This window comes from Platalea leucorodia (assembly GCF_965183815.1).
Source record: "Platalea leucorodia genome assembly, chromosome: 8".
NCBI classification, from domain to species: Eukaryota; Metazoa; Chordata; class Aves; order Pelecaniformes; family Threskiornithidae; genus Platalea; species Platalea leucorodia.
Window position 1 is genome coordinate 30,162,708 of NC_138830.1, and position 23,197 is coordinate 30,185,904.

Here is a 23,197-nt window from a genome sequence, read left to right on the forward strand (position 1 = left end):
ACTATTACAATTCTACGATTCTATAATTTTACAACAAGAAAACCCAACTGCGACTGGACCATGTTAACAGTTTCAGCGTCACAACTCAGCCTGCTGAACTGGCTGACTCGATGCCCACAATCCCCTGTTTTGTTTGAGCATTTTGGTAAGCACAAGCCAGCCTGCTTTAATTTATTATAAGCACCAAGATCTCTTAAAGCTTGACAAAGTCCAATTTAACCCCATCAACCCCGAAGTACCCTGATTTCTTCTGTCTGGAATACCCAATTCCCACATGCCAAACATTCCTCCACTCACTCACCCTCTTGTTTGCTAACGGGGGAATAACAAACTTTGCTTTCTGCCAAGTAGCTGGGAGAACTAACTCTCAGACTATCACAGCTGTCAGAAGAGCAGCTCCCAAACTCCGACCCAAGAATTACCAATGCTTTGGTGAACCAAAATTACTAAAATCCTCATCCTAATTACAGTGTAATATCTAGAAATGAAAGGAGGCTGAAAATAACACCCTATAACAATACACAAAGTTCACATTTGGCAGAGACTAAAACCATACTAAGGATTTTATAGTTCTTGAGACGCACCAAGTAACAAAATAAGACTTTACATGAAATTTCTGAAAATACTCCAAGCCTTTGGAAGACCTTTCCAAGGTTAAGAAGAGTCCTGCATGTTACTCACACCAATCAACTGGGAACTATTGCTGTGGGAGCAATTTTGGCAGTGTTCCAAGCATCACTTACATTAAATGATAATAAGCGTTAAAAATTTAAAACATACTGCTGCATATTTGCTTCTGTAGCACAGCTTCTCCTCTGTTTGTTTTTTCAATCTTGACTTTCCTCTATGAATAAGTCCCATTCTAATTCGGAAAAGAAACACTAGACCAGTCTTAACCAAGATGCAGAATTTATTGTAAGAAGCCAAATCTGAGCAAAAACCAAGAACAACAACGACAAAGAAAAGAAGTCAGGAAAAATCACCCATGTGGGTATGGTGAAGACAACACTATATAAAACTGGCAACTCCTCAGAGAAGGTACCCAAACGCCCACCTGATATTGTGTGCCTGCTAGGAAGTTGAAAATTTGGATCTAAACGCCCTGCCTTCTGGAGTGGTTTGGAAGTAAAACTGACTGCATTCATTTGAAATATAAAAAAATAAAATCCTTATCATACAACACAAAGTTCTATATATCTCAGAATAAGTCATTACCCAAGACTAATTTGAAGTAAATGTTAATAATCTAAATCTTTTGTTTTTAGAGAACATGTCAAAGACTCAGAACTGCATGCCTACAATTACAGAGCAATCGCTATCAACATAAACTAACAGGTTTAAGCTGTATTACCTTGAAGTCCATGATAATATCTAACATTCCCCTACTGCTGGACTAAAAGTTACAAGGTTAACTCCAAAATCATTAAATTCTAAAAAACCAAACTAACTGAACAAAAAAACCAATCACACACAAAAAAAAAAAAAAAAACAAAAAAAAACCACCAACAAAAGAGAACCTCAACAAAACTTCTTAAAGTGAGAATACAGGAAAAGATCATCCATCCATGCCAAGGTCAGGCATTCCTTAACAGCATGAGCAAACTCACCAAATCTCATTCTTACAGAATGTCACTTTCCCTTGAGAAACACCCAGCAGCCACAGGCAGAGTAGGGGGATGCAGAAGGGAGCAGACTGCCTGATGCGTGCATTGCTGCCAGGCTAGCCCACCTGCATCCAGCTGCTACCTGCTGCCCCCAGGGAGCCCAGGCAGAGGGGCACTGGGGAAGGGCAGCCCCGGCATGGCCAGGGAGCGTAGAGGCTGAAGCCACGGCAGATGTGGTTAGCCTTGTACACCTGTGTTGTCAGATGTAAACATCTTTCCATTACTGCAGCTTACTTAAATGTCCACATTATCAAGTAGTTAAATTAATTCTCCTCTTAAGGCTTTGTGTTCAGCAGTATTGTCAAAGGAGTTCTTAGGAAGATGCTCCTGTGCAATCATATGTCAACTACTGGATTCAATGAAAGAACAGCTTAAATTACTATGCATGCAATTAACGTTTTAATTGTAAACATTTTCACGGCTTTCTACAGTCATACATCATCTCAATTTTAAGAACAGCAGAATGCCAGGAAGGGATTCAACTAGCATAAAAAGAAAAAAACAGAGCTCTCACCCAAGCTATCAAAACTTTACAAATTTAAAATTTATTTCAGAATCTGAACAAATGTCAGATGACTGATTGGTGTCTCCTATAGATTAAGATAAAAAAATTTTAAAAGAAATCTTTCAGTGTCACTGGCAACATAACATGGGTGGTTGACCACCAAGCAGCAGAGCAGCCATAAATTTTAGCACATCCCCATGGTTTTAGACCATTTTAGAACAATGTATGTACCATCAGGGAACACAGAGCCATCAGCCTACAGTCTAAGGCCAAGTTTCCCCAATTTATATGGTATAGAAGAGGATATAGAAGGAGTAACCAGAGGCATCACAGACCTGTGGTCCATCAAATATTTTGACTAAGACATAATTCCTTCTGGCCAGGAGCACTGGAAAAACAAAACAAGCCTAACTGCATGGAATACACAACATGATGGCACTCCAACATTATTTTTTTTTTTCCCCTGGGGCGGGGGAAGGATAGAGAGTGAAAGTATTATATACCCTCCTAAGGAAGCCTTCTTTCATAGCTGGTTTGGCTCTTCTGCTTAAAAACCAATGTTGGTAAAAGTTAAAACTGTGACCTTAAAGTTAAAAAAATCTAGCTAGAATTAGTGATTTCTTATTTTCTGGCAATCAGTTTTAGGCAGAAGAATAACTAAAAACTACCTCCCAGTACTAATTTTCAACATTTTTCAATTAAGATTTTGAAAGGAGTAGGAATCCACCACATCCTCCTGATGTAGTTCTTCCACAAAGCCTTTACAATCAGAAACAGAAAATAAGCGAACAGCTTAACCCCGTTTGAAGGGAAAAAAAACTTTGATCGGATCTTTCAACATCAGAAGAAGTAGCATACTGTATTCTTCATTTATTTTTAGTCTTTAGAGTGCATCTCGTATTACTTTTTAGAGTAGCATAAAGCAAAGATAGCGTCGCTATTGCAATATCCTCCTGGCCAAAGAGCAGAAACAAATTTCACAACCAAAGCGAACAGGACTCTGAAGCTGCAGCCACCCACCAGGTGGGAAATCCCTACCTCTTCTGTCTTAGCAAAGCTGTTCCTGAGCACACTGGAGACAGTTTTTGAGAATGAGATGGGAACACCCACCCCGCTGAAATTCCCTGCATGTCAGCAAGTTCTGAGTGCAGTTTTTTGCAGCCCTTCTGAAAGGCATATCAGCTCTCAGACAGGATCTCATGACTGCAGATGCTACCTCCTCCCATGCAACGGGTGCAATAAGCCAGAATATTTATTTTTCTTTCCATTGTAAGACAACACAACTTACAAAAAATCACAAACAGCAAACATCATGTTTCACTTAAAGGTAATACCAGCTGACCCAATCTATCTACATATTTATCACAGAGAAAGAATCATACCTTCAGTAAGTTTCCATTCCACCCACCACATACTACATATTAAAAACGTCAGGTTTGCATGCCCGAACAGGAACCACTATCACCCCTACCAAGTACAATTTTCAGGGAAGCATAACCAGTAAATCAAGTAGTAATTGTGAAAGCAACCCACATAACGCAGATGCAAATTAAGGAACACTTCCTTTTTTAAAACTACTTACTCCGTACTTGTTTAATAACAGGTTTCATAGGTTCCAGCCAAATCTGAAATTAAAGAAAAAAAAACCTCACAAACTGACATTCATATTTGAATACAATATGAAAACATCAAAAGTAAATTCAAATAAAGCAGTAATTTATGAGTATGCATTTCTTCCTCACTGCAGCAATGCAGCAATTCCTTTGCTTTAAAGAAAGTGTATGTATCTGTTTGAATTGACATTTATCATGCATCAACAGAAAAAACACTGATCTGTACTTAAAGCTCATCTGGACATAAGAGGAGCCAAGTCAGCAAAAGCACACCACCACTGCCAAGAAGACAGAAATGATGCCAAAACACATGACTGTAGACAGGAGCCAGGCTACAGAATTACAGAAGGTCTGAAGAACATGACAAGGTCCACTTTTTTTCCCCTTCCATGCTTTGTCCATCTGTCTTACCTACCTACTTAAATATTTTTACTCGATATTGATTTCCCACAAATTTTCCTCTTTTGACAAGCACATTTTTAAAGAAAGACTAGTTCTAGTCTTGTTCTAGTAAAAAAAGGAGTACCCATAAAATTAATGCAAAGTATTCCGGATGCTCAAATTTATTTTTTTTTTAACCCTCCAAACAAAAATTTGTAACAAGACAATTATGTTTGGTCCTTACTAGTTACTTCTCTGGCTGAGAGAGAGCTGAGGATTTTAAGAACCTTATTAGATGCAGAAACACTTTGGATGCTTTGCAGAAGAAATGGAAACTAAACAAGATTTACTGGATTTCCTTGGCTCAAGAGCAGTGTGTATTAGTGCTATGAGCATTCTCTATGTTCTCGGCCATACTTTCTGCATGTGAGTCATAAAACTAGAAAAAGTAATAGAAAAAAACATCGAAGACAGTTTTGGGAACATCTTCTAGTTTAGAAGCTACATTGTTCTCTTTGCAAGGTACAGGATAAGCGACTAGGAGGCTTACAGAGTGTCAGCATTTATCTAGATCAATGATTTAAAAAGCTTGCAGGTCTATATGTCTGCTGAGGTTTATATTTATTAGAAAGAGGTTCATAAGGACCCTTCAGGGAAATTAACTGAAGACTGAATTAACTGAAGATAAATATGAACACTACCAAAATTACACATTGCAATATGATTTGGTAAGTGCTGCATAGGCTACACTTTGAGTTGATGTTCCCCATTTCAGAGGAAAGGAAGATTTTATTTATGTCCCCGAAAGCTTGAACATCAGCTTGGAACATCAACAACATTTAACTGCTTTATACATTTTTTTAACAAAAAGTAGAATCTGATTCCTCCACTCTGCTTTATTAGTTGTCATTGTTGTGGTGAGCGAAGCAGATTTACAAGAATCAAAGAGACAATCCTACAGAAGACTCCAGCAGACTTTGAAACTTTTGACACTCAAGCAATTGCATTCACCCAACCTTTTTATTATACCGAATTTGTCAATGAACTGTACATACCCAATATGACTGGATGTTCTGGAACTCAATCCCAAAGTAATCCGATTCAATCAAATTCAGATGCTTGTAAACTTCTGTCAATAATGTCTGGCCATAGTTTTTTGACTAAGGAAGTAAAAAAACAAACAAAAAAAACACAGTGAGATGAAGATGAGTAAGTTTACAGCAAATTAGAAAAAAAATTATAGGCTCTTTAGAAACTGTAGAAAAATGTCTCAAAGATTTTTCACATTAGTTTTGTCACTGTAACACGCAAACATCCAATATACAGGCACAGCTCCATACAATCAACTTTCACAGAACCAGAGGAGTTCAAGCTGGAAAGGGCCACTGGAGGTCACCTATGTCCAACCTCCTCCTCAAAGCAGGGTCAGCTATGAGACCAGACTAGATCTGCTGCAAACTATTTGCAGCTCCTTCAATAAACCAGCACCATTTGTTTGTGTAGCTGGACGGTCTGGCTCTCCCCCAGCTGCAGTGGACTGAAGCAGGGGCTGCCAAAATCCTGCTTGCATGCACACCCCCTCGCTCATACCAACACCAGGGGCCACACGGCCATGAGCAACTTTCATACCAGCAAGACTTGAAAAGGTATGCAGATGTTCTAAGTGAGCCCAAGGAAGGCTGGCACAGGGCAGTTTGCACCCAGCCAGAATTTACCCCCGACCTAGGAAGCCCCATCTGGCCCCACAGGAAAGCAAGAGCTGGGCAAGCAGGACTTCACGGGGCCAGGCTGACCACTGCCAGGGATCACGCCGACTGAGTGGAGGCTGCTCACTGCAGCACATGCAAGGCTTTTGCCAATAGAACTAGAACTCATCTTCTACAAAGGAACATCTCTGAAAAACTTTAACTTTTTTCTTACAACAGTGTTCAAGAAAACCCAAGGTGATAGTATTTATTCTGTTAATTAAGAAATAAACAGGAAGGCTATAGTGGGAACCCAAACACCCTCCTCTCGCACCATGCCTTCTGTGTAAAGTCATCTGTGTTGAATCCTTCCCTCAAGAAACCCACTCACTAGCCCTTTTCACAGTCAAGTTATGAACCCGCACATCAGTCCATCCAGATCACATAGAAAAGAATCATAGAATCATAGAATGCATTGGGATGGAAGGGACCTTTAAAGGTCATCTAGTCCATCCCCCCTGCAATGGGCAGGGACATCTACAACTAGATCAGGTTGCTCAGAGCCCCATCCAGCCTGGCCTTGAATGTTTCCAAGGATGGGGCATCTACCACCTCTCTGGGCAACCTGTTCCAGTGTTTCACTACCCTCATTGCAAAAAATTTCTTCCTTATATCCAGTCTGAATCTACCCTCTTTTAATTTAAAACCATTATCCCTTGTCTTACCGCTACTGGCCCTGCTAAAAAGTCTGTCCCCATCTTTCTTATAAGCCCCCTTTAATTATTGAAAGGCCGCAATAAGGTCTCCCCACAGCCTTCGCTTCTTCAGGCTGAACAACCCCAGCTCTTTCAGCCTTTCCTCATAGCAGAGGTGTTCCATCTCTCTGATCATTTTTGTGGCCTCCTCTGGACAAGAATCCAAAGGGCTTTCGCATCCCTCAGTACCTGTTCCAGCAAGCCACAAAAGCTAGCAGGATGGCTAGCGTAGGCTGCAGAAGGAGGCAGCATGCCCACTGACATCCATGTTCTACCTTGGACCATGGAAGTAATCGTGCAACTGCAGCAACAGGTTCTGGCATCACTCTGGTCAGCCAGGTTATCCAGCAGAACACACCTCGGGCATTCATGCCACCAAGGTCTTGTTTATTTGGAAAAGTTGAAGTACTGGAAGACTCTACAACTTTCCCATCAAAGCTGGCACACAGTTCTGTAATTGACTCTTTAAACTCAGAAGGTATATCTTTTCTAAGTACTGGGTATTATAATAAATTAGTACTAGGAAAATAAAATGTGAAAATGAAAATATCTAACAGAAAGAATGGGCCACTTCAGGTTAAAATAAAGAGGGTCTAAAAAAATAAAAAAAGATAGTGAAAGTTGGGGAAATTGTTTCACATTACTGAGGTGCATAAAAATTCAAGAGTAATTGCTTCTTACAGGAAAAAAGAGATTAACTGTCAATGTTTTTAGAACTATGAAATTTAGCTAAATACCTCTGTACCGCTTTAAAAAAAAAAAAAAAACTTCAGTGAGAAAAAGTAGGACAGCTCTGCAGTACTGCAAATCTGATATACCTTTAGTAATCGCACTGATGCAAATGGAGCTGACTGAATCCAACACTATAACCAAGGAGGAAAGTACAGAAACAGAAGGACAGAGAATGATACGAGATCGGCTTGTCCTTCTCATTTATGCTTTCGTGAGTCACACTTACTTGTAAGGGCAACCACGGGTGTGAAGCATAGGTCAGGCAAATTCACCTGGCACAAACACCATTCATTCAAAAAGTTTCATGCTGGATCAGGCCAGTGATGCCAAAACCCCCAAATAAAACTGCAAGTCAGGAGAAATGATCCAGTTCCTCATCACTTCAGTGGATACAGAGGTGTCTGGTTGGGGGATGACACCATACAGTGAGAAGGAGCACTCTCCTCTTTTTCTGGACAAGTTTCGTCATGTCTAGAACAGCGTTTTCTTTGTAGGAACACAGCTGCCTTTTTTTTAGCCAAAATCTCTGCTTGCAGAAGGCTCCGTGGGTATGGGTTCTGGTTTTTAAATTATGACAATGAAATAAGGAATGATACAGGTAATGGTAAACAACAACTTCAGTGAATAACGTTCTTGCTCTTCTGTCTACAAGCATGTTTCTCAGGCATGTTACAGACTGCTTGCCAGAGGATCCACATGCTCCTGGAGAAATGCATTTTGAAAATTAAGTTTTTAACTTTCAAATGAATTACATTTCTTGCTTTGCACTTGTGAATAAATCTTAAAATAGTAACAGAAGAAAATATCCTTAAATATAGTAGGACCCTTTTTTTTTTTTTAAGATACATATACACATGCATTTATTATTACTGTCTGCCTACTGTTCACAGGCACCACAGATTCGAGAAAGGAGTGCTTTTTAGCCAGCGATATTTGTGGGGATGCAGCAATACGCAGATCGACCTAATATACTTCCATCTGCAGAAGATGGGCCACACTAGCCCACCTTTTCACAGATGGATCTATTAACCCCTAGAAGCCATTGACCAGGAGATATCCTGTGACCCTAAGTGTTAGATTTCTCATTTGTGAAGTAAGTAGTAATTCTGCTTCCAACCGTCTTCTGTTAGAATTGATAAACTTTGATTAACTTGTGAAAGATGTCTGGTAACAGACAAGTTTTACGGTCAAACTGTGTGCTGTGCTGATTAAGAAAACTGTGTCCTGTCCATGGCTAGTCATACACAGCTGTTAAAATTATCCCAATCAGATTGTAATAGACAGGTCTCTCCCAGGCATAGCGTTTAAAGTGAGTTACGCCTCTGTGGCTCCATCAAGCTCTGTGCCCAATGACAGTCCAGCTGCCTTAATTTCTCCCAAAAAGGGAGTTTGTATCACATACATACCCCTGGCACCTCTCTCCTTCCACTACTAAGCCTGTGCTCCCTTCAAGGGAAACTGGAGATGAAGAAATTAAGATGGTTGGAGCTGGGAGCACTTTGCAACTGATTAAATTATAAAGGTGCCATCCAAATGTTAAAAGTGTAAAATTATTTTGACTGAGCTATCAACTGTAATTTTGGGTGTTACTTACAATAACAAGTTAAGAAAAACCTCAATCTAAGCTGAATATCATTTCATAATACTTCCTTCAAAGTATAAAGCAACAATAACAATGCCACATTTTAAAAGAACGGTATTAATTTTGTTTTATTTTTAAATAAAAATGAGTTACAAAAGCTTGAGACAGAACACAATCTTTTATTATTATGTCTCAAATGCTGCGGGAAAACTCTTGTTAGAGCTATTTAGTTCCGCAAATTGTTTGTTACATTCATAACCATCCTTTCCAAAAAGTTTCTTTAACATTTTGAAGTTGACAAAAATGAAAGTTACATAGTGGGTAGCTCGATGTTATTGTTTAATCTGCATAAAAGCAGCACAAAGAAAAATCTTTTAAGTAATTAATTAATTACTATAATTTTGATGTCAGCACAAGAAGCTGCATGAATGCATTTCAGAAAAGTCCCGTTTTCAATAAAAATTCACAACATGGCATACTTTCCATTCCAAACATCTCAATTACTCTTTATCTGCTGCCAAGATGATGACTACTGATATTACTGAATTACTCCACATAAAAAAGAAAAAAGGAAAAAAACAGGGTAAAAAAAATTAAATAGGCAGCTAACAAAAGCCTTCCCTAGTGACCCAGCTCTAACTGTACTACAGACCATTTTAACAAGTCATCCTTAGAAGACCGTTCAGTATAACAGATTTTTTCAAATTGATCTGTATATTCAGATCAAGCTTGAAAATATCCCTCAGAGTTGTTCAAGCAGGGTACCCTGACAGGCGGTGATGCTATGGAGGGCGCTGCACTGGCAAAACACCTGCATGGCAATCCCCTGCGTGTGGGCAGGAGGAGTAACACTGTCAGACCAGGCTCCCCGCTAAGTCAGCGCCAGGCAGGAAGAGAAATTAATAAGAACAAACATTTTAAGCTGAAGTTTCTTGACTGAAGGAGGTATCTGTATTTTTTGCTCAGTCAGAAAAGCAAACATATTCAACATTAGCAATTTTCAGGACAGGGAAGTAAAATGTAAATTAAAAAAAAGTCAGAATTACAGTTATTTTTGTTTTATCATCCCAGCTGTTATTTCCTATTTTCTCAAATATCACTACCTACATGGCAGATCCTCCTTCTGCCATAACATTTTAGCTTAGGAAGACAGAAAAACAAACTAGGAATGCATAGCCTATGATTTTCAGTAGACCATAGTTCAGTATTATTGAAACCAATTCTTCCTCAGTAACTCGCAAACATGTCTTCCAGAACATCTTAACTTTCTGCTTCTATGTATTTTAACTTAAAAACCAAAAAACCCCAGTATTTTCATAATGAGTAGTACTCTCATATTCCAAAATGGACAAACTGTCCTTGCTCAAACTTTCAAAAAATGAAATCTACTTTTGGCAGCAGCTAGGCTGGAGGAAAAAAACAAACAAACAAACAAAACAAACAAACAAAAAAAACTCCACCAAACAGTCCAAAAGTCAATAGTCTGGAAAAAATGGAGAGTTATAAAGCATAGGTATAGAATGGAAACTCTTGTGCAGCCAGAGCCGGAGGAGCCACTGGCCCCCAACTTCAGTAAACACCAGCTGTCCTTGGATTTTGTGTTACAGAAATCTGCAACTGTTGGGAGACCAAATTCTCCAGTAAACAGCGTATCCGCATGAGGGGAAGAAGCTTACATTTGACATCATCACTGTCAAGTGGCCAACACAGAGCGCCCCACAAGCGGCCAAAGAGAAGCACAGGCATGAAAAGTAAACCAAACTGACTTAAATAAAGATCCTTCACCATTCACGGATTTATTTTTTTTTCCTTTTGGTGCACTTTAGTGGTTTTTCTAATGAAAATGTGATTTCTCATCTTTTGGCAAATTAAAAAAAATGACAATCGGCAACTAAACATAGTAGTTACACTAGACTTGTTATTTCCTTTCTTAACCAGAAATACACAAACATTTCAGTGAGTTTATAGCTCTGTTTATCTACAGCCCTTTTGTAATCTGTTAGATCTCTGTCCAAATGCAGCGTGATACATAAAAAACGCCTTCAAAACTCCCTATCAATAACCACCATTAATGCCACATATAAACAAAAAATGCATTTATGAATACAGGGTGTACGTTTAAATCACATTTATTAGAAGGAAGGAAATAATATAAGATGGTAAGGAATACTATTCATTAACTTTTTGTTTTCGTGGCTAAAACAAGACCTTACAGCTCCGTACCTAGTTTTCAAGCTGCACACTAGAAAAGTAAAAAAAGTAATTGTCGTCTTTTTCAGTACTTTATTAGTTCCTTTGATTTTGACTGGAACAAGTAACTCAAATGAAAACAGTCCCTGCCTCCCCACAAAAATGAGTACCTGGTAACAACAGATATATCAAACTCTGGTTTCACATGCTCAGCCAAATACTGCTTGAATACTATTTCATTTTGATTATCTGAACATTTATCAATAACTTTCAGCTTCAATTATTTCAATTTTTCTTCTAATACTTTGTGAAGAAAACTATATTTTAAATACACGTGTGTGTTTTATTCACTCTTAAATACTGTCAGGTCCCAACTACAGGTTATTTTACTAAGACAACACCAAAAAGGGTTTGCAGCGAATTTAACAACCTATAGAGCATCGGATGCACAGCCTGTGACGTCAGGTGATTTGACTCTCTTGTACCGGGTCCTCCTCGCTGCTTCACACCGCCGCACTCTCTACCTGCCACTTACTGAAGACGACAATCCTGACTTCTTCCAGAATTCAGTCAAGAGCTACAGGAGTCAACCCAGCACACACATAAGGTTTGTGAAACTTCTTCCAATTTTCTACCCTAGACACTGGCACGAACTGTCTTTTTTTTTTTTTTTTTTTTAAAAAAAAGACTTTTTTTTCACACCTGAGGGAGCACGGTCCAGCTGCCAGCACGCCGGAGGTCTCCCATTCGCAGCAGCAGCCTTTCCATGCAGCACTGTGAGAGCCCCCAGCACCTCCTGGCTCACCCCGAGGAAGCCGAACCCATCACCAGACCTCATTTCCCACGCCCGCGGCCTGCACCGTCACTGCACTGGCAGGGCAGCTCCCGGATGCTGGGAAGCACCACCGTCAGATCAACACGAACATCCACATCAGCCCCAAGCCACAGCCGAGCAGCAATTCTTATTTCACAGTCACAGACTGAACTTTGGGAGTACACTGCCACCCTGAAAACAATTTTGTAAATTCTTCACAAATTCAGACAGCGTATATTTTCACCTTGAAAATGTACTTCTTTTTTTAAATATTGCATGTCACAGTATTTCTACATGGCATTGAAATCCAGTTTACTCAAATATGGTAGCTGCAAAACCAAATACGAATTTCTGACCTATTTTAAGTTACATTATTACACTGCATATTGGGCATAATTTTTTGTTTTAAAAAAAACTTCTAAGACTCCCCCCCAAGATTTTTTGTCCTAAGATTTCAGTGGTTGATTTTGTTGTGGTGTTTTTTTTTGTTTTATTTTGTTTTAAAACAGAATCCACAGCCAGACAAATTATTCTAGAAATGTAAGCCTCTGGCTCATTTAATTAAGGTTAGCTTTAAAACCTGTGATCATTTAAAGGTTCAAGCAGTGTTAAAGCACTTCACTGCCAAGTGAATCACCTCCACCCAACAAACATGCTTTTCCAGAGTGGCTAGACTTGCTGGATGCTTGAAAGTAGGAAAACAATAAATTTGTTGACATGGGAAAAGATCCCCAAGAGGGAGGGAATTACGTGAATAAGATTGGGAAATGTATACTTAGGTAGATAGCACGTAGAGACAAAAAATGGTGCCCAGTTCCAAAAGTGCTCTCGTGCTGAAATACCTGGAGCACTCAAAATAAAACACACTGTGCTCAGAGAAAAATAAAACAGCACTACAGTTCAGCATTCAACCAACACGTGGCCCGCAAGTGCTATATACAAACAGCACATGGAAGAGCCACAAAAAATATTGGGCATCGAGCAGAAATTCTCAGTCACTTTCGTTACTTGGAGAGAAAAATACAAACATACACCCACCCCACCCCCAATACCTCTGCTTCATACACTGCTCTAGACTACCTGGGGAACAGGTAAGTCACCCAAATTAAAACCCTGGACCACATCATTGGAAAGAGTTTCACAGGACACTACTGCTTGACCATTTGGCACCAGAGTTGATGCTTGCTGATAATTAAAAGATTCAGACAACAGCAGCGACAGTATCACGGAAAGCAGCTGCTTTGGGGTGGCTGATCCCAGGCAACGGTGAAGATCACAGCAGTGGAAATGCCAGAAAACTGCAGTAACAGTGATGCTGGTTCTTTTGTTTGTTTGTTTGTTTGTTTTGGGGTTTTTTTGGGGTTTTTGGGTTTTTTTGTTTGTTTGTTTGTTTGTTTTACAACATGTACTATTTAAAATAATCTGCAAAGGGCTGAGCAATACCACACTAACAGCTTTCCTCAAACATCCGAGCGCACACTCGAAAGGGCTCAGCCTCGTCAGCATGCTACATTAAGTATCTGCACTATTTTAAGTCTTTAAACAACTTGGTGGCTGAAATAACCAAGGACATATACAAGTGCCTAGTTACAAAAATGGCCTGCTGTCAAAATGGGCAGTATGCCATTAATAGCCATTCTCAAAAAAAGCCTTTTTCCACTTCAAGAAATTATGGCTCGTAACAGAACATCTAAGCACCTACTTTGTTCGTACAAGCTGTAAAACAGTATAATAAAGCTAGGAAACTATAAGTTTGATGATCTCAATTTCCACACCACCCCCGCCCCCCCCCCCAAACTTTGCTACAAGACACTAACCACTGCACCTTCCTACACCCACTCCCTCTACCGTGCCTGGCCACTTCATGCGTTTATACTGTAGGTACTCTAGGAACTTACACAGCATCATTTCAAATGCGTGTATATGTATATAAATAAAACCCTATGTTTTTAAGTAATTTTAAACACAGACATTACTTTGCTTCCCTTTGTTCATAAAAAAAATTACTAAAATTTCTAGTCTTTCTCCACTAATTATGCTTTTGCCTCAAAACCATCATCCATGCTCACATCAACCAGATTTGATCTGGGCTTTTCCTACAAGGTGTTATAGTACTCCAGGTTGGCACACCACTTGAGGAAGTCTGCCCCAAAGAAATAGTTTAAAACATTAAGGAAATAAGACAATTATGAAAGATTCTTTACACAAATTAGGTGTTTTTACAGGAAAGGCCAAAACTATCTTTCATTTTGTGCAAAACTGAAATTGTACCAGCTGTCCTAACATCACTCCCCACTGTACTTTGAGCACAGTTTCGATACCATGGCAATGGGTTAATAAATACCTACAGGCCAGATTAGATAAGGCCAAAGCTTTGTTAACTTCCCCCTTTCCAGCAGAAGTCTTTGCTACACCTCTGGCTTCGGGCTAGCTGTCTGAGAAGTAGGCTGAGGGGCACAGTGATGCTTGTCCTTCATGATTTTAATTGAAGCACATGTCAGACAGGTCTAACACAGAGTCTCTACAAAGTCCTCTTTCCTTTTTTTAAACTAATATGGGTATTTTACCACTCCCATTTTGTGCTCAGGCTCCACCAAGTGCTGTGCCGAAGCCTTCTGCCAGGGGCAGCTGGAGAAGACAAGCAGCAGCTCAGGTAGCAGAGATGTCAAACACGTCAGCACAGATCTTGCTGCTGGGAAAGCAGACCTGCAACTGAGCCTGCATCGTTTCTCTTGCCTGAGCAGGGAGGAGGCATTAATAGTTAAAATACTTCATATCCTGTTCCTCTGCCGTGAGGCTGGGAAGAAATGACTTCTTAAGTGAAGCTTTCAAACCTGCTTTCACCATCACGAGAGCACTCCAAAATACATGCACGTGTGCAAAAACCAAGGACGGTGCTACAAACGTGTCAAAAAGGCATCACAAGTTCTACAACAAGTGAAAAGAGATTACTAAAGGGCAATATACTCCAATTTGGAGAGCCCCATTTTTGTTTCCCCTCCATGTTTCGTATCTGTGGGTTTTGACTGCACAGATCAGGGCAGCAGCGCGTGCAGAAGCTGTTCAAAGACTTCCAGCAGTGTCTCTGGACTCACAATATAGACTACTTAGCAGCTCAATACTCTTTTTTTCCCCCTTTCTTTTAAACTTATTTTTATTCATAAATGACTGCTCTGTCAGACAGATGGGTCTTCCGCACTCCATATCCAACATCACAATCTTAAAAAGTAAATCTTTTGCACTAGGTATCTTCACCACAGCACAGTTTTTTAAATATTCAATTTATATGGTCTCCCTCTTACACACGTAAGCAACGCTGCCCTTGCCAGAAATGTGTTTTGTTGCAAGGAGAAGCAGATGACACAGAGGTATGCTTTTGCAACCCTGTTTATTTAAATGCACATTCACAAGGCTTTGCTTCCCAGAACACAGCCGGGTACCAGGTGACGCCATCCTTGCTCAACATCAAGTCCGTTTTTTCAGCAGGCACTAAACTAAAATTTTGCTGAACTATCTCTTAGCACACTGCATTTCTGTAGCTTTCTTTAGCTGACTGAGGATTGTTTCTTGGGCTTTTTTTCCACCCCTTTCAGGCTCTATACATTCTACAGAATTATATATCTGTGGAACCAACTTTGAATGTCACCCACACCCAGAAGAGCCTTCCAGAGACCTACTTTTTTTTTTTTTTTTTTTTTTGAATACAGAGTTTCTTACCGTTATTTTGATAGAATGGCATAAGACTAATTTCAACTGATTTTCACTATCCTTCCTCACTAGATTATGAAAAAAGAAATTAACACCTGCATTCTGCAGAAGTGTTTAAGAAACTAGCAGTATTTCCTTTATTAGTGATGACAACACATTATTGGAATTAGTAAGAAAGCTAATAGGTAACAGCTTTTTCTTTACAAGGTTGTATGAGTTCGGAAGGCACCCAAAAGGAATTAAGTACAAGACTTGTACCACTGCACATATGCCAAGACCATTAAGTTATGCATTGGTTTATTTTATCAGATCTCATCCAGATGGAACAATTACAGGCAGAAAGTTCTCAGTATGCTTATGATAAATTAAAGAGAGCTTAAAAAGAGTTCAGCTTTACACCAACTCAATGTTAAGCTAAGTAAATGCGTCTCATACTGTTCCTCAATTCACTCTTCTGAATCCATACAAGAGAAGTTTTTCATCTATGCATATCATGTGGTGGAAGCATACACACTATAGTATATCACAGCCGTACAAAGAGTTGTGAACTCAATCTATTACATTCATATTTCAAGGACTGTGATACTACTTGATCACCATTTTATTGTACAGGAACATTCAGATTGTTTCTCCTTTGCTGCAGTATAACTCAGTTTTCTTTCACATAATGGGACACCTAATGCCCAGAGAAATATAAAGTACTAAATTGCTTGTATAACACAATTTAAGTTCACATCTTCCCTTAAAAAAAAAAAAAACACACACACTAAATGTCTGTCAATAAAATGGCTGCAGTTTTACCTTTTCCCACCCAATACCACATTCCTACATAGCATCAAAAAAGTCAAGACCCCAAACACAAAATAACAGGTTTAAAAAAAAATATAGTAGAATCAAACAGCACACAAACTGCAAAGCTTCAATTACTTTCTTTTTAAAACCTATAATAACTCAAATTTTAAATAGTGAATTACTAACTTTCTCTTCTGAGGTCAGACAAAAATAAGTCCTAAGGCAGCTTATTTGCCATATTTAGGAGAGTCAAACCAGAGCAATGACAAACATCTGGCTATGATTCTTTCTGGAATTTTGACTATTTCTTCCCGGTCAGGGAAGAAAAACACTGAGCTGACTAACACAGCATCTCGATTCCTTCAGCATAGTGCTTAATAGGATTCAGAATCAGCCTGTCCTCCCACTTCCCACATATTTAAGCTGTTAATACTTTTACAGCACAGAAGGAAAAAAGCCTTTATGAAAGGAAGGTCTAAGCAGATGAAGGGAGAGCAAGGGAGAGGCAGGACAGCAGCTTGTGTCAGAGCCTGGCTCTGCCAGAGAGCCGGCAGCAGACTGCCACATCCTGCCGGAGAAGCCGCGGTGCCGACACACTGGCTCAGGGTTTGCCACGGCCCACAGTAAGGACGGCCTCTCTGAAAAATCATTTCAGAGTATGATTTTCAGTGCCCACAGCATGCTCTCCATTTTTAACAGACACACATTTCTTACTTAAAACTGCTCAATAACAGCATTTTAAGCTGCATAATTTCTGCTTCAGGCCCAACAAAGTTCTTAGGGGTACTAATGCTACTGTAAGAAGTTACTGATAAGCAGCATTTTCCAGTGTGCACGAGCTGAAAACACTCTCTCCAAACCACAGGAAGTCACGTGGCACATACACGCTGTCAGATTGCCTTCTCCACTGCCCCAAAAGCCTCCCACAGTCCCAGCCCGGCTCCTGATTTCACGGCCCCCAACTGTAGCAAGTCACAGCCATGGGCTCTGACAGCTGGTTGGAAAAGGGCACCTGAAGACATGCCGTTTTAATGACACCTTTTCAATTACGGATGCCTGCAAACTGCACAGAAACCAGAATGACTAAATATAGTTATTCTATTATATCCTAAACATACGGATGGAAAGTAATTTTGCACTTTTAATAATGCAATTTGTAAATTTAAATAAACCAAGGAAGAGTCATATAGGTGGCCAGCAAAGACAGTATCACTATCAGACAGAGTAATCATCAAGTAGCTGTTTTCAACTTAGTATAGAATAAGCCACTTAAATTTTGTAGTCATATAATACTAAGTTTCACAGGGTATGTCAGTAAACTCCAAAATAGACATGAGCAGTGAGATAAAAATAAAAACCTAATAAAAAAATACAGGGGGTGGGAGGGTGGGGTGTAATCTTATTTGACTAGCCTGTTCTCATGAACGGCAGCGGAGTCAAGCGTTTCCCTCCCAGGCAGCCCACCAGTGTCAAAAGTAGAGGGACACACCACCCCGTGCCGCAGGGATGTGGAATGTGCTCTGCCTTTCATGTACTTGGTAAGAAAATGAGAAAAGATACAACCACCTTCAGGAAACCGAGTCATGTACAAGGAAACAACAGGCCTAGTAGAAATACAGCAAATAGGAAAAATCCCGACAAAACGAAAAAGCATTTTCCCAAGGCCCAGCTTCACACTCCAAGGCACGAGAACACTTGTACTAGCCTGACCCACAGAGAAAGCCTTAAACAATAGTTAACTTCAGAGCATGGTAAGATGGCAGGACAAAACTGAAATCCTAACGCAAGTTAGTTGAAATCTAGAGCAAATTCAAACCAACCTAAAGCTAACTCATACTATTAACATGTGAATAACACCAAGACTTACACTGTATTGAGAAGCAAGTTACTTCATTTAAAAAGGAAAAAAAAAAAAAAAAAAAAATCAACGGACTTTTGTGCTCAAAGCAACCCTATAAAAAGTAATGTGAAAGAAAAAAAATTCTAGTTTAACTTTTCCCATTGAGTCAAACAGGCAGGCAGACTCATCTGGCTTTGCTGAGCACTAAGAACAGTGCTATGATTTTATGATGACTATTACAGAATTCATTCTCCAGTAGGTGAAAATACAGAAAAATTCAACTATAATATAGCACCTAATTATTTCTCACTCCCAAATCTTATTTTGCATTGAAGCCGAAGGAGAAGAGGAAGTACACGCAATTGAAGAGGTGCCAAGTTCTCCCCAGAGTTTGGTAAACTTGAAGCATAATAATCTAAACTTCTTTTTCGGGGGCATTTCCTCATGGCATAGAGCATAATTCATGTAAGAAAGCAAGCACACGTATTTCCTACATAAGGAACAACATATATACCAAATATTCAATATCACATTATGGCCGCAATGCCATTAAATGTCTTATAAGCTAGAACAAGGAGAAAACCGGGTCAGAGAGGCAGACCTTACAGTGTGCCTGTCTACAGACCTCCCAAAAAAGGTACTGCATCAGAGAAAGCAGCTGGAAGACGTGGCAAGTCTGACTCCTTTCTTGTTGACGAAACCTGCTATTTCAGTTACCAGGATTTTAAGACAGCACCAGACTCTCACCTACCATCAGTACCACTCTTCTTCCAACTATGCCATGCAAAAAGACCCCTTGTTCCCTCTAATCCAGGCACACATGCTGTACGCCATGTCTTCGACAGCCCGTATGTCTGTCGCTGTAATACACTCCACTTCCAACTCTACTACAATCAACACAAAAGCTTTCAGCAAGTATACATCACAACTTCCTATACCCTAAACTCCTATAGCCTAAGTTGTCCTTTGTTGCAGCACATTTTACTGTCTTCCATAACTCACACCAGACAAGTCTAACTTCACCAAGTGGTCATTTTGGCAAATTAAACCCAGCCCAGGCCCTTCTACTTAAAGAGTCTGCCATATTTTTATGCTGATCAAAGGCCTCCAAGTTTAATCTCTTAAGAAAATCAGGAAAGCTGGCAGAACTTCTATTGTAAAACCCTGACTACTTTGAGGTGTGCCCATGGTCTGAATTAAATTGAATTTTCCAATCATTCATCTAGTAGTCTGCAAAAGCACCCATTTAGACAGACTTAGCTCGGAGGGAAGAGGACAAGTACGCTGTGATATGGCACATGCAAGGTTTGAACTGACTAAACAAACTGGCTGTAAAAAGGGAAAAAAACACAACTCATGAAAATAATTAATATTCCAGGCTAGCTTTGGATGGATATGTTTCATTCTCTTTTCTGTTTTGGGAGGGAAAGGAGAAACCATAAATATGCAATTTTCAGTTTTTTAAACTCCAGAACACATTTGAGTATTTCTCCATCCCCTAACATTCAAAAGATTCCCCAGAGAGAAGCTCTGCCCCACCATACTTTAAGGAATAGCTCCCTCTTACTAATTAACAAAATTGATATTTAGAAAGAAAAACTTACAGTACAGATGGTGAGATCAGACAGAGACAGTGGATTTTAGACAAAAGGCAGTGGACTGTAGCTATATTGAACTTCTAACACACTGTTCAAGATACAACAATAACACAAAGGAATGACTGTCCTTTCCTGTTTTGTTCTTATCCCATCCGTTATGCCACTTTGTCAGTCTCTTTTCTTGCTCTTTGGTGAGTTAAAAAACCTCAAGCGACGGGGAAGAGCTACCAGACAAGAGTATCCACCAACACCTGCCAGGAGACAAGCAAGTGTTTTAAATGCATCTTGGAGAAAGGAGAGGATAACAAGGAAAAGTTGCATGGATTAAATCACTATTGTGGCTACTCTGTTTATCTCGTATGGTTAAAATTGTCGATGTGGCTCATTTTAGGCAGCTTCACTAGCGAGGCAGTACACAGGGCTCCTGTGTCAGCTTCCCTGCTGCGCTGCAAGAAAAGGCCCCTCTCCAGAAGCTGACCACTGAGCCTAGTCAGTCTCTTCCACTAGACACACCACTTTTCTCAGTAAAAAATTATTTGCCATAGTTCTTAAAGACAGAAGGGAAAATGATTTGAAGAGGGAAAAAAAGGCCTTTTGCCATAAGCTACGTCTCCATTAGAAGGCAGTGCCAACAGCATCTGTGAGAAAGGCCTCAGTGTCCCACTACACTGAAAATTTATTGCTGACCTGAATCAATAAACACAAACCCCGTGAAGCAGGTAATGAAGACAACACACCCTCTCGTTTCCACACCTAGTGAAAACAATTGCAAAAGCAAAGAGGAGTGGGCAAGCGGCACTGCAATCAGAGCCTCAGTTCCTCTAGGACAGCTGCTTAAGCATGAGTTGCTCTTTTTTTTCTTTTTTAAAAAAAAGCAAACGTCTGTGCTAGTCCACACCACCTATTCAGCAAATGCAGCTGACTTTTCCTAATTCTTGCTCTCAATCCCCAAGTGAAAATTTCAATTTTCCATCACAAACAGCAGTCAGCAGTCACTGCTATCCCACCAGTCCACCCAACAAATTAGGAGGCAGAGGGTTACAATTTAATACCTCATCCCTGTTTGCTATCATTTGCTACCTCATTTAGACAAAAATGAAAGGAGATCTAGGCAGTGTATGATTCTAATGCTACATTTGCTGACTATGGACCTTTTTGTGCTCGATGCTCTACAGATGAGCAAAGGATGACCCCTTCTCCTCACCGCTTACAACATCAGGCAAAAGTTTCTCAGTTGCTCAGTTCCGACTGACCTCATAAAGAAGAATAGCATGATATTAACTAACTACGGTCTTAGCACGCTAGTAGCTCAAATTCGGGCGTTTCTGTGGAGGTCTTAACCAGAGAGAGCTTTCCAGGTAAAAAGAGAAAACTAAGATAGTTCGTAATTATAGGAAACCTCTCATCATGATGGGAAAAAACAACAACAACAAGAAAGGTACTGCCTTGTGGCCCAGTTAGGGGACAGAGCCAAGTACCTTCTTGCAGGAGACTACAGGTGGGGTCCTGAAGAAAACTGAAAGCAGAGGTAAGCAACCTACATTTGAAGCTGCAAAGAGAGGGAGCCAGTGGAGCAATGCAAAAAAATGGTTAGGCAGTAGCAGCTGCTAGGAACAACGACCGAGCAGGTTGATCCTTACTGCAACACGTGAAATGGGTACCTATGCAGCAAGACTGGAGAGGCTAAAGCCAAAGAGAAGACGATCACAACAATGAAGGTGTGAAATGAGGTGGCCCTGGATGGGATGAGTTTTATCTGTTCAGCTAAACAGTACCATCCTAGAGATTGTACAGCACACCTGCAGGAGACGGCCTGCTACAGGAAATAAAAGAATCGGAGGTGAATGGAAACTACATTATTGGTCAGACAGGTGAGACCGGAGTATGACTTAAAAAAAATAGTGTGAGTGAGGAATTTATGTTTTTTTACATGTGAAGCTTGATGTTGACACATAAATATCAAACCCAAGTTTCATCAGGCAAAGGCCGATTTTATGTAGAACCGAGAGACAGTCAAGAGGTGAGACATCGTAAAGAACTGAGTCACAGCTGAATTTGTGTTTGGTAGAGAGACTAATAAGAAAGTGCTGTAGGATAAGACAAGGCAGTAAGGATGGAGCTAAACTGGACCTGCCAGAGAGAAATGAAGATAACTGGAAGGATATACAGTCAAGACTGTTCCAGCAGGCAAAGGAGAACCAGGTCAAGACAGTTTCAAAAAACAAGGTATTGTGAAAGTAGTGAACTGTACTGAGCACAGACGAGAACCAAGGACAAGCTAGCGCAGAGCTCCAGGATGGGACTGCAGGGCCACCCGAGCATCAGCGAGCCTGAAGGTGAAAAAGGATTCCGAGGTTGTCAGAGGTGAGCGCAGTCAAAGGATTTCCCTTCAGCAGTAGATCAAAAACAATAAAGCAGGCTTTGTGTCAGAAAGAGCCAGATAAGAGTTATAAAGTAAGATGAAGAGGGTAAGGTTACTGAGGAAAGTGGATAATTTGCATGAGAGAGCAGACAGAGTTGGTACAAATATGGCAAGGAAGAAAAGGAAAGCATCTATGCTAATCTACAGGAGATTTCTAGTCATTGACTTCATGTAATAATGCAGGAACTAGGAGTTATAAATTCTTTCTTGATTTTAACGGTTTATGGTAGACTTGCACCGATTTTCAAAATTACAGGGTTGGGGGGTTGCTTGTTTTTCTTTTTTTTGTTTTTCTTTTTTTTTTCTTTTTTAGAATCAAAACACAAAAGCAGCAATGTCTACACCAACTTAAAAAAAAAAAAAAAAATCACACTTCAAAAGAACCAAAGTCAGCAGATGATTTTTTTTTTTTTAAATTCTAACATAATTAAAAAAAAAAAAAAAAGATGCTTTTGTGTTCTATGCAGTAAGTGAGGGATGGACAGGTTTGCTGTGTCCTCAGGTGGGAAGGTACAGGCACAGTGTCAAACTTAACCAAAAAAAAAAAAAAAAAAAGAAAAAAGATACTTAATGTTTGAGAGTTGAATAGCTGGACAGCAATCTGTAGAAGACATCCCCAAAAGCCACTATTTCTTTAGAGCTCCACAGACACCTTTTCACTCTATTTGGAAAAGCCTGTTTAAGTCTATGCAACAAACTAAGGCTACGAGTGCTAATTATAAAGTCAATTTGATATTAATGCAGAATATCTGACAGTTGAGTATCTTCACTAGAACAGAGCTGTTTTCTAACAACAGATCTTCAGACAAGCTAAAATTAAAGTCTGAGGTTAATGTTGAGAATGAAACAAGAATTTGAAGAACAAAAAATTTTTTTTTGTTTCGAAACAGAACCACCCCAATTTGAGCGTGGTTTG

At 39.8% G+C, this 23,197-nt stretch overlaps 1 protein-coding gene across 1 annotated transcript in view; it reads right to left on the reverse strand.

Moving 5' to 3' along the window:
• The window catches only part of FARP2 (FERM, ARH/RhoGEF and pleckstrin domain protein 2), an 82,554-nt gene that overhangs the window by 53,954 nt on the left and 5,403 nt on the right, over positions 1-23,197 (reverse strand). Inside the window, exons 3-4 of the mRNA XM_082320780.1 lie at positions 5,219-5,323; positions 3,752-3,794 (exon numbers count right to left, since the gene is read on the reverse strand). Coding sequence (XP_082176906.1) covers positions 3,752-3,794; positions 5,219-5,323 — 148 coding nt within the window. The remainder of the gene's footprint in view (positions 1-3,751; positions 3,795-5,218; positions 5,324-23,197) is intronic.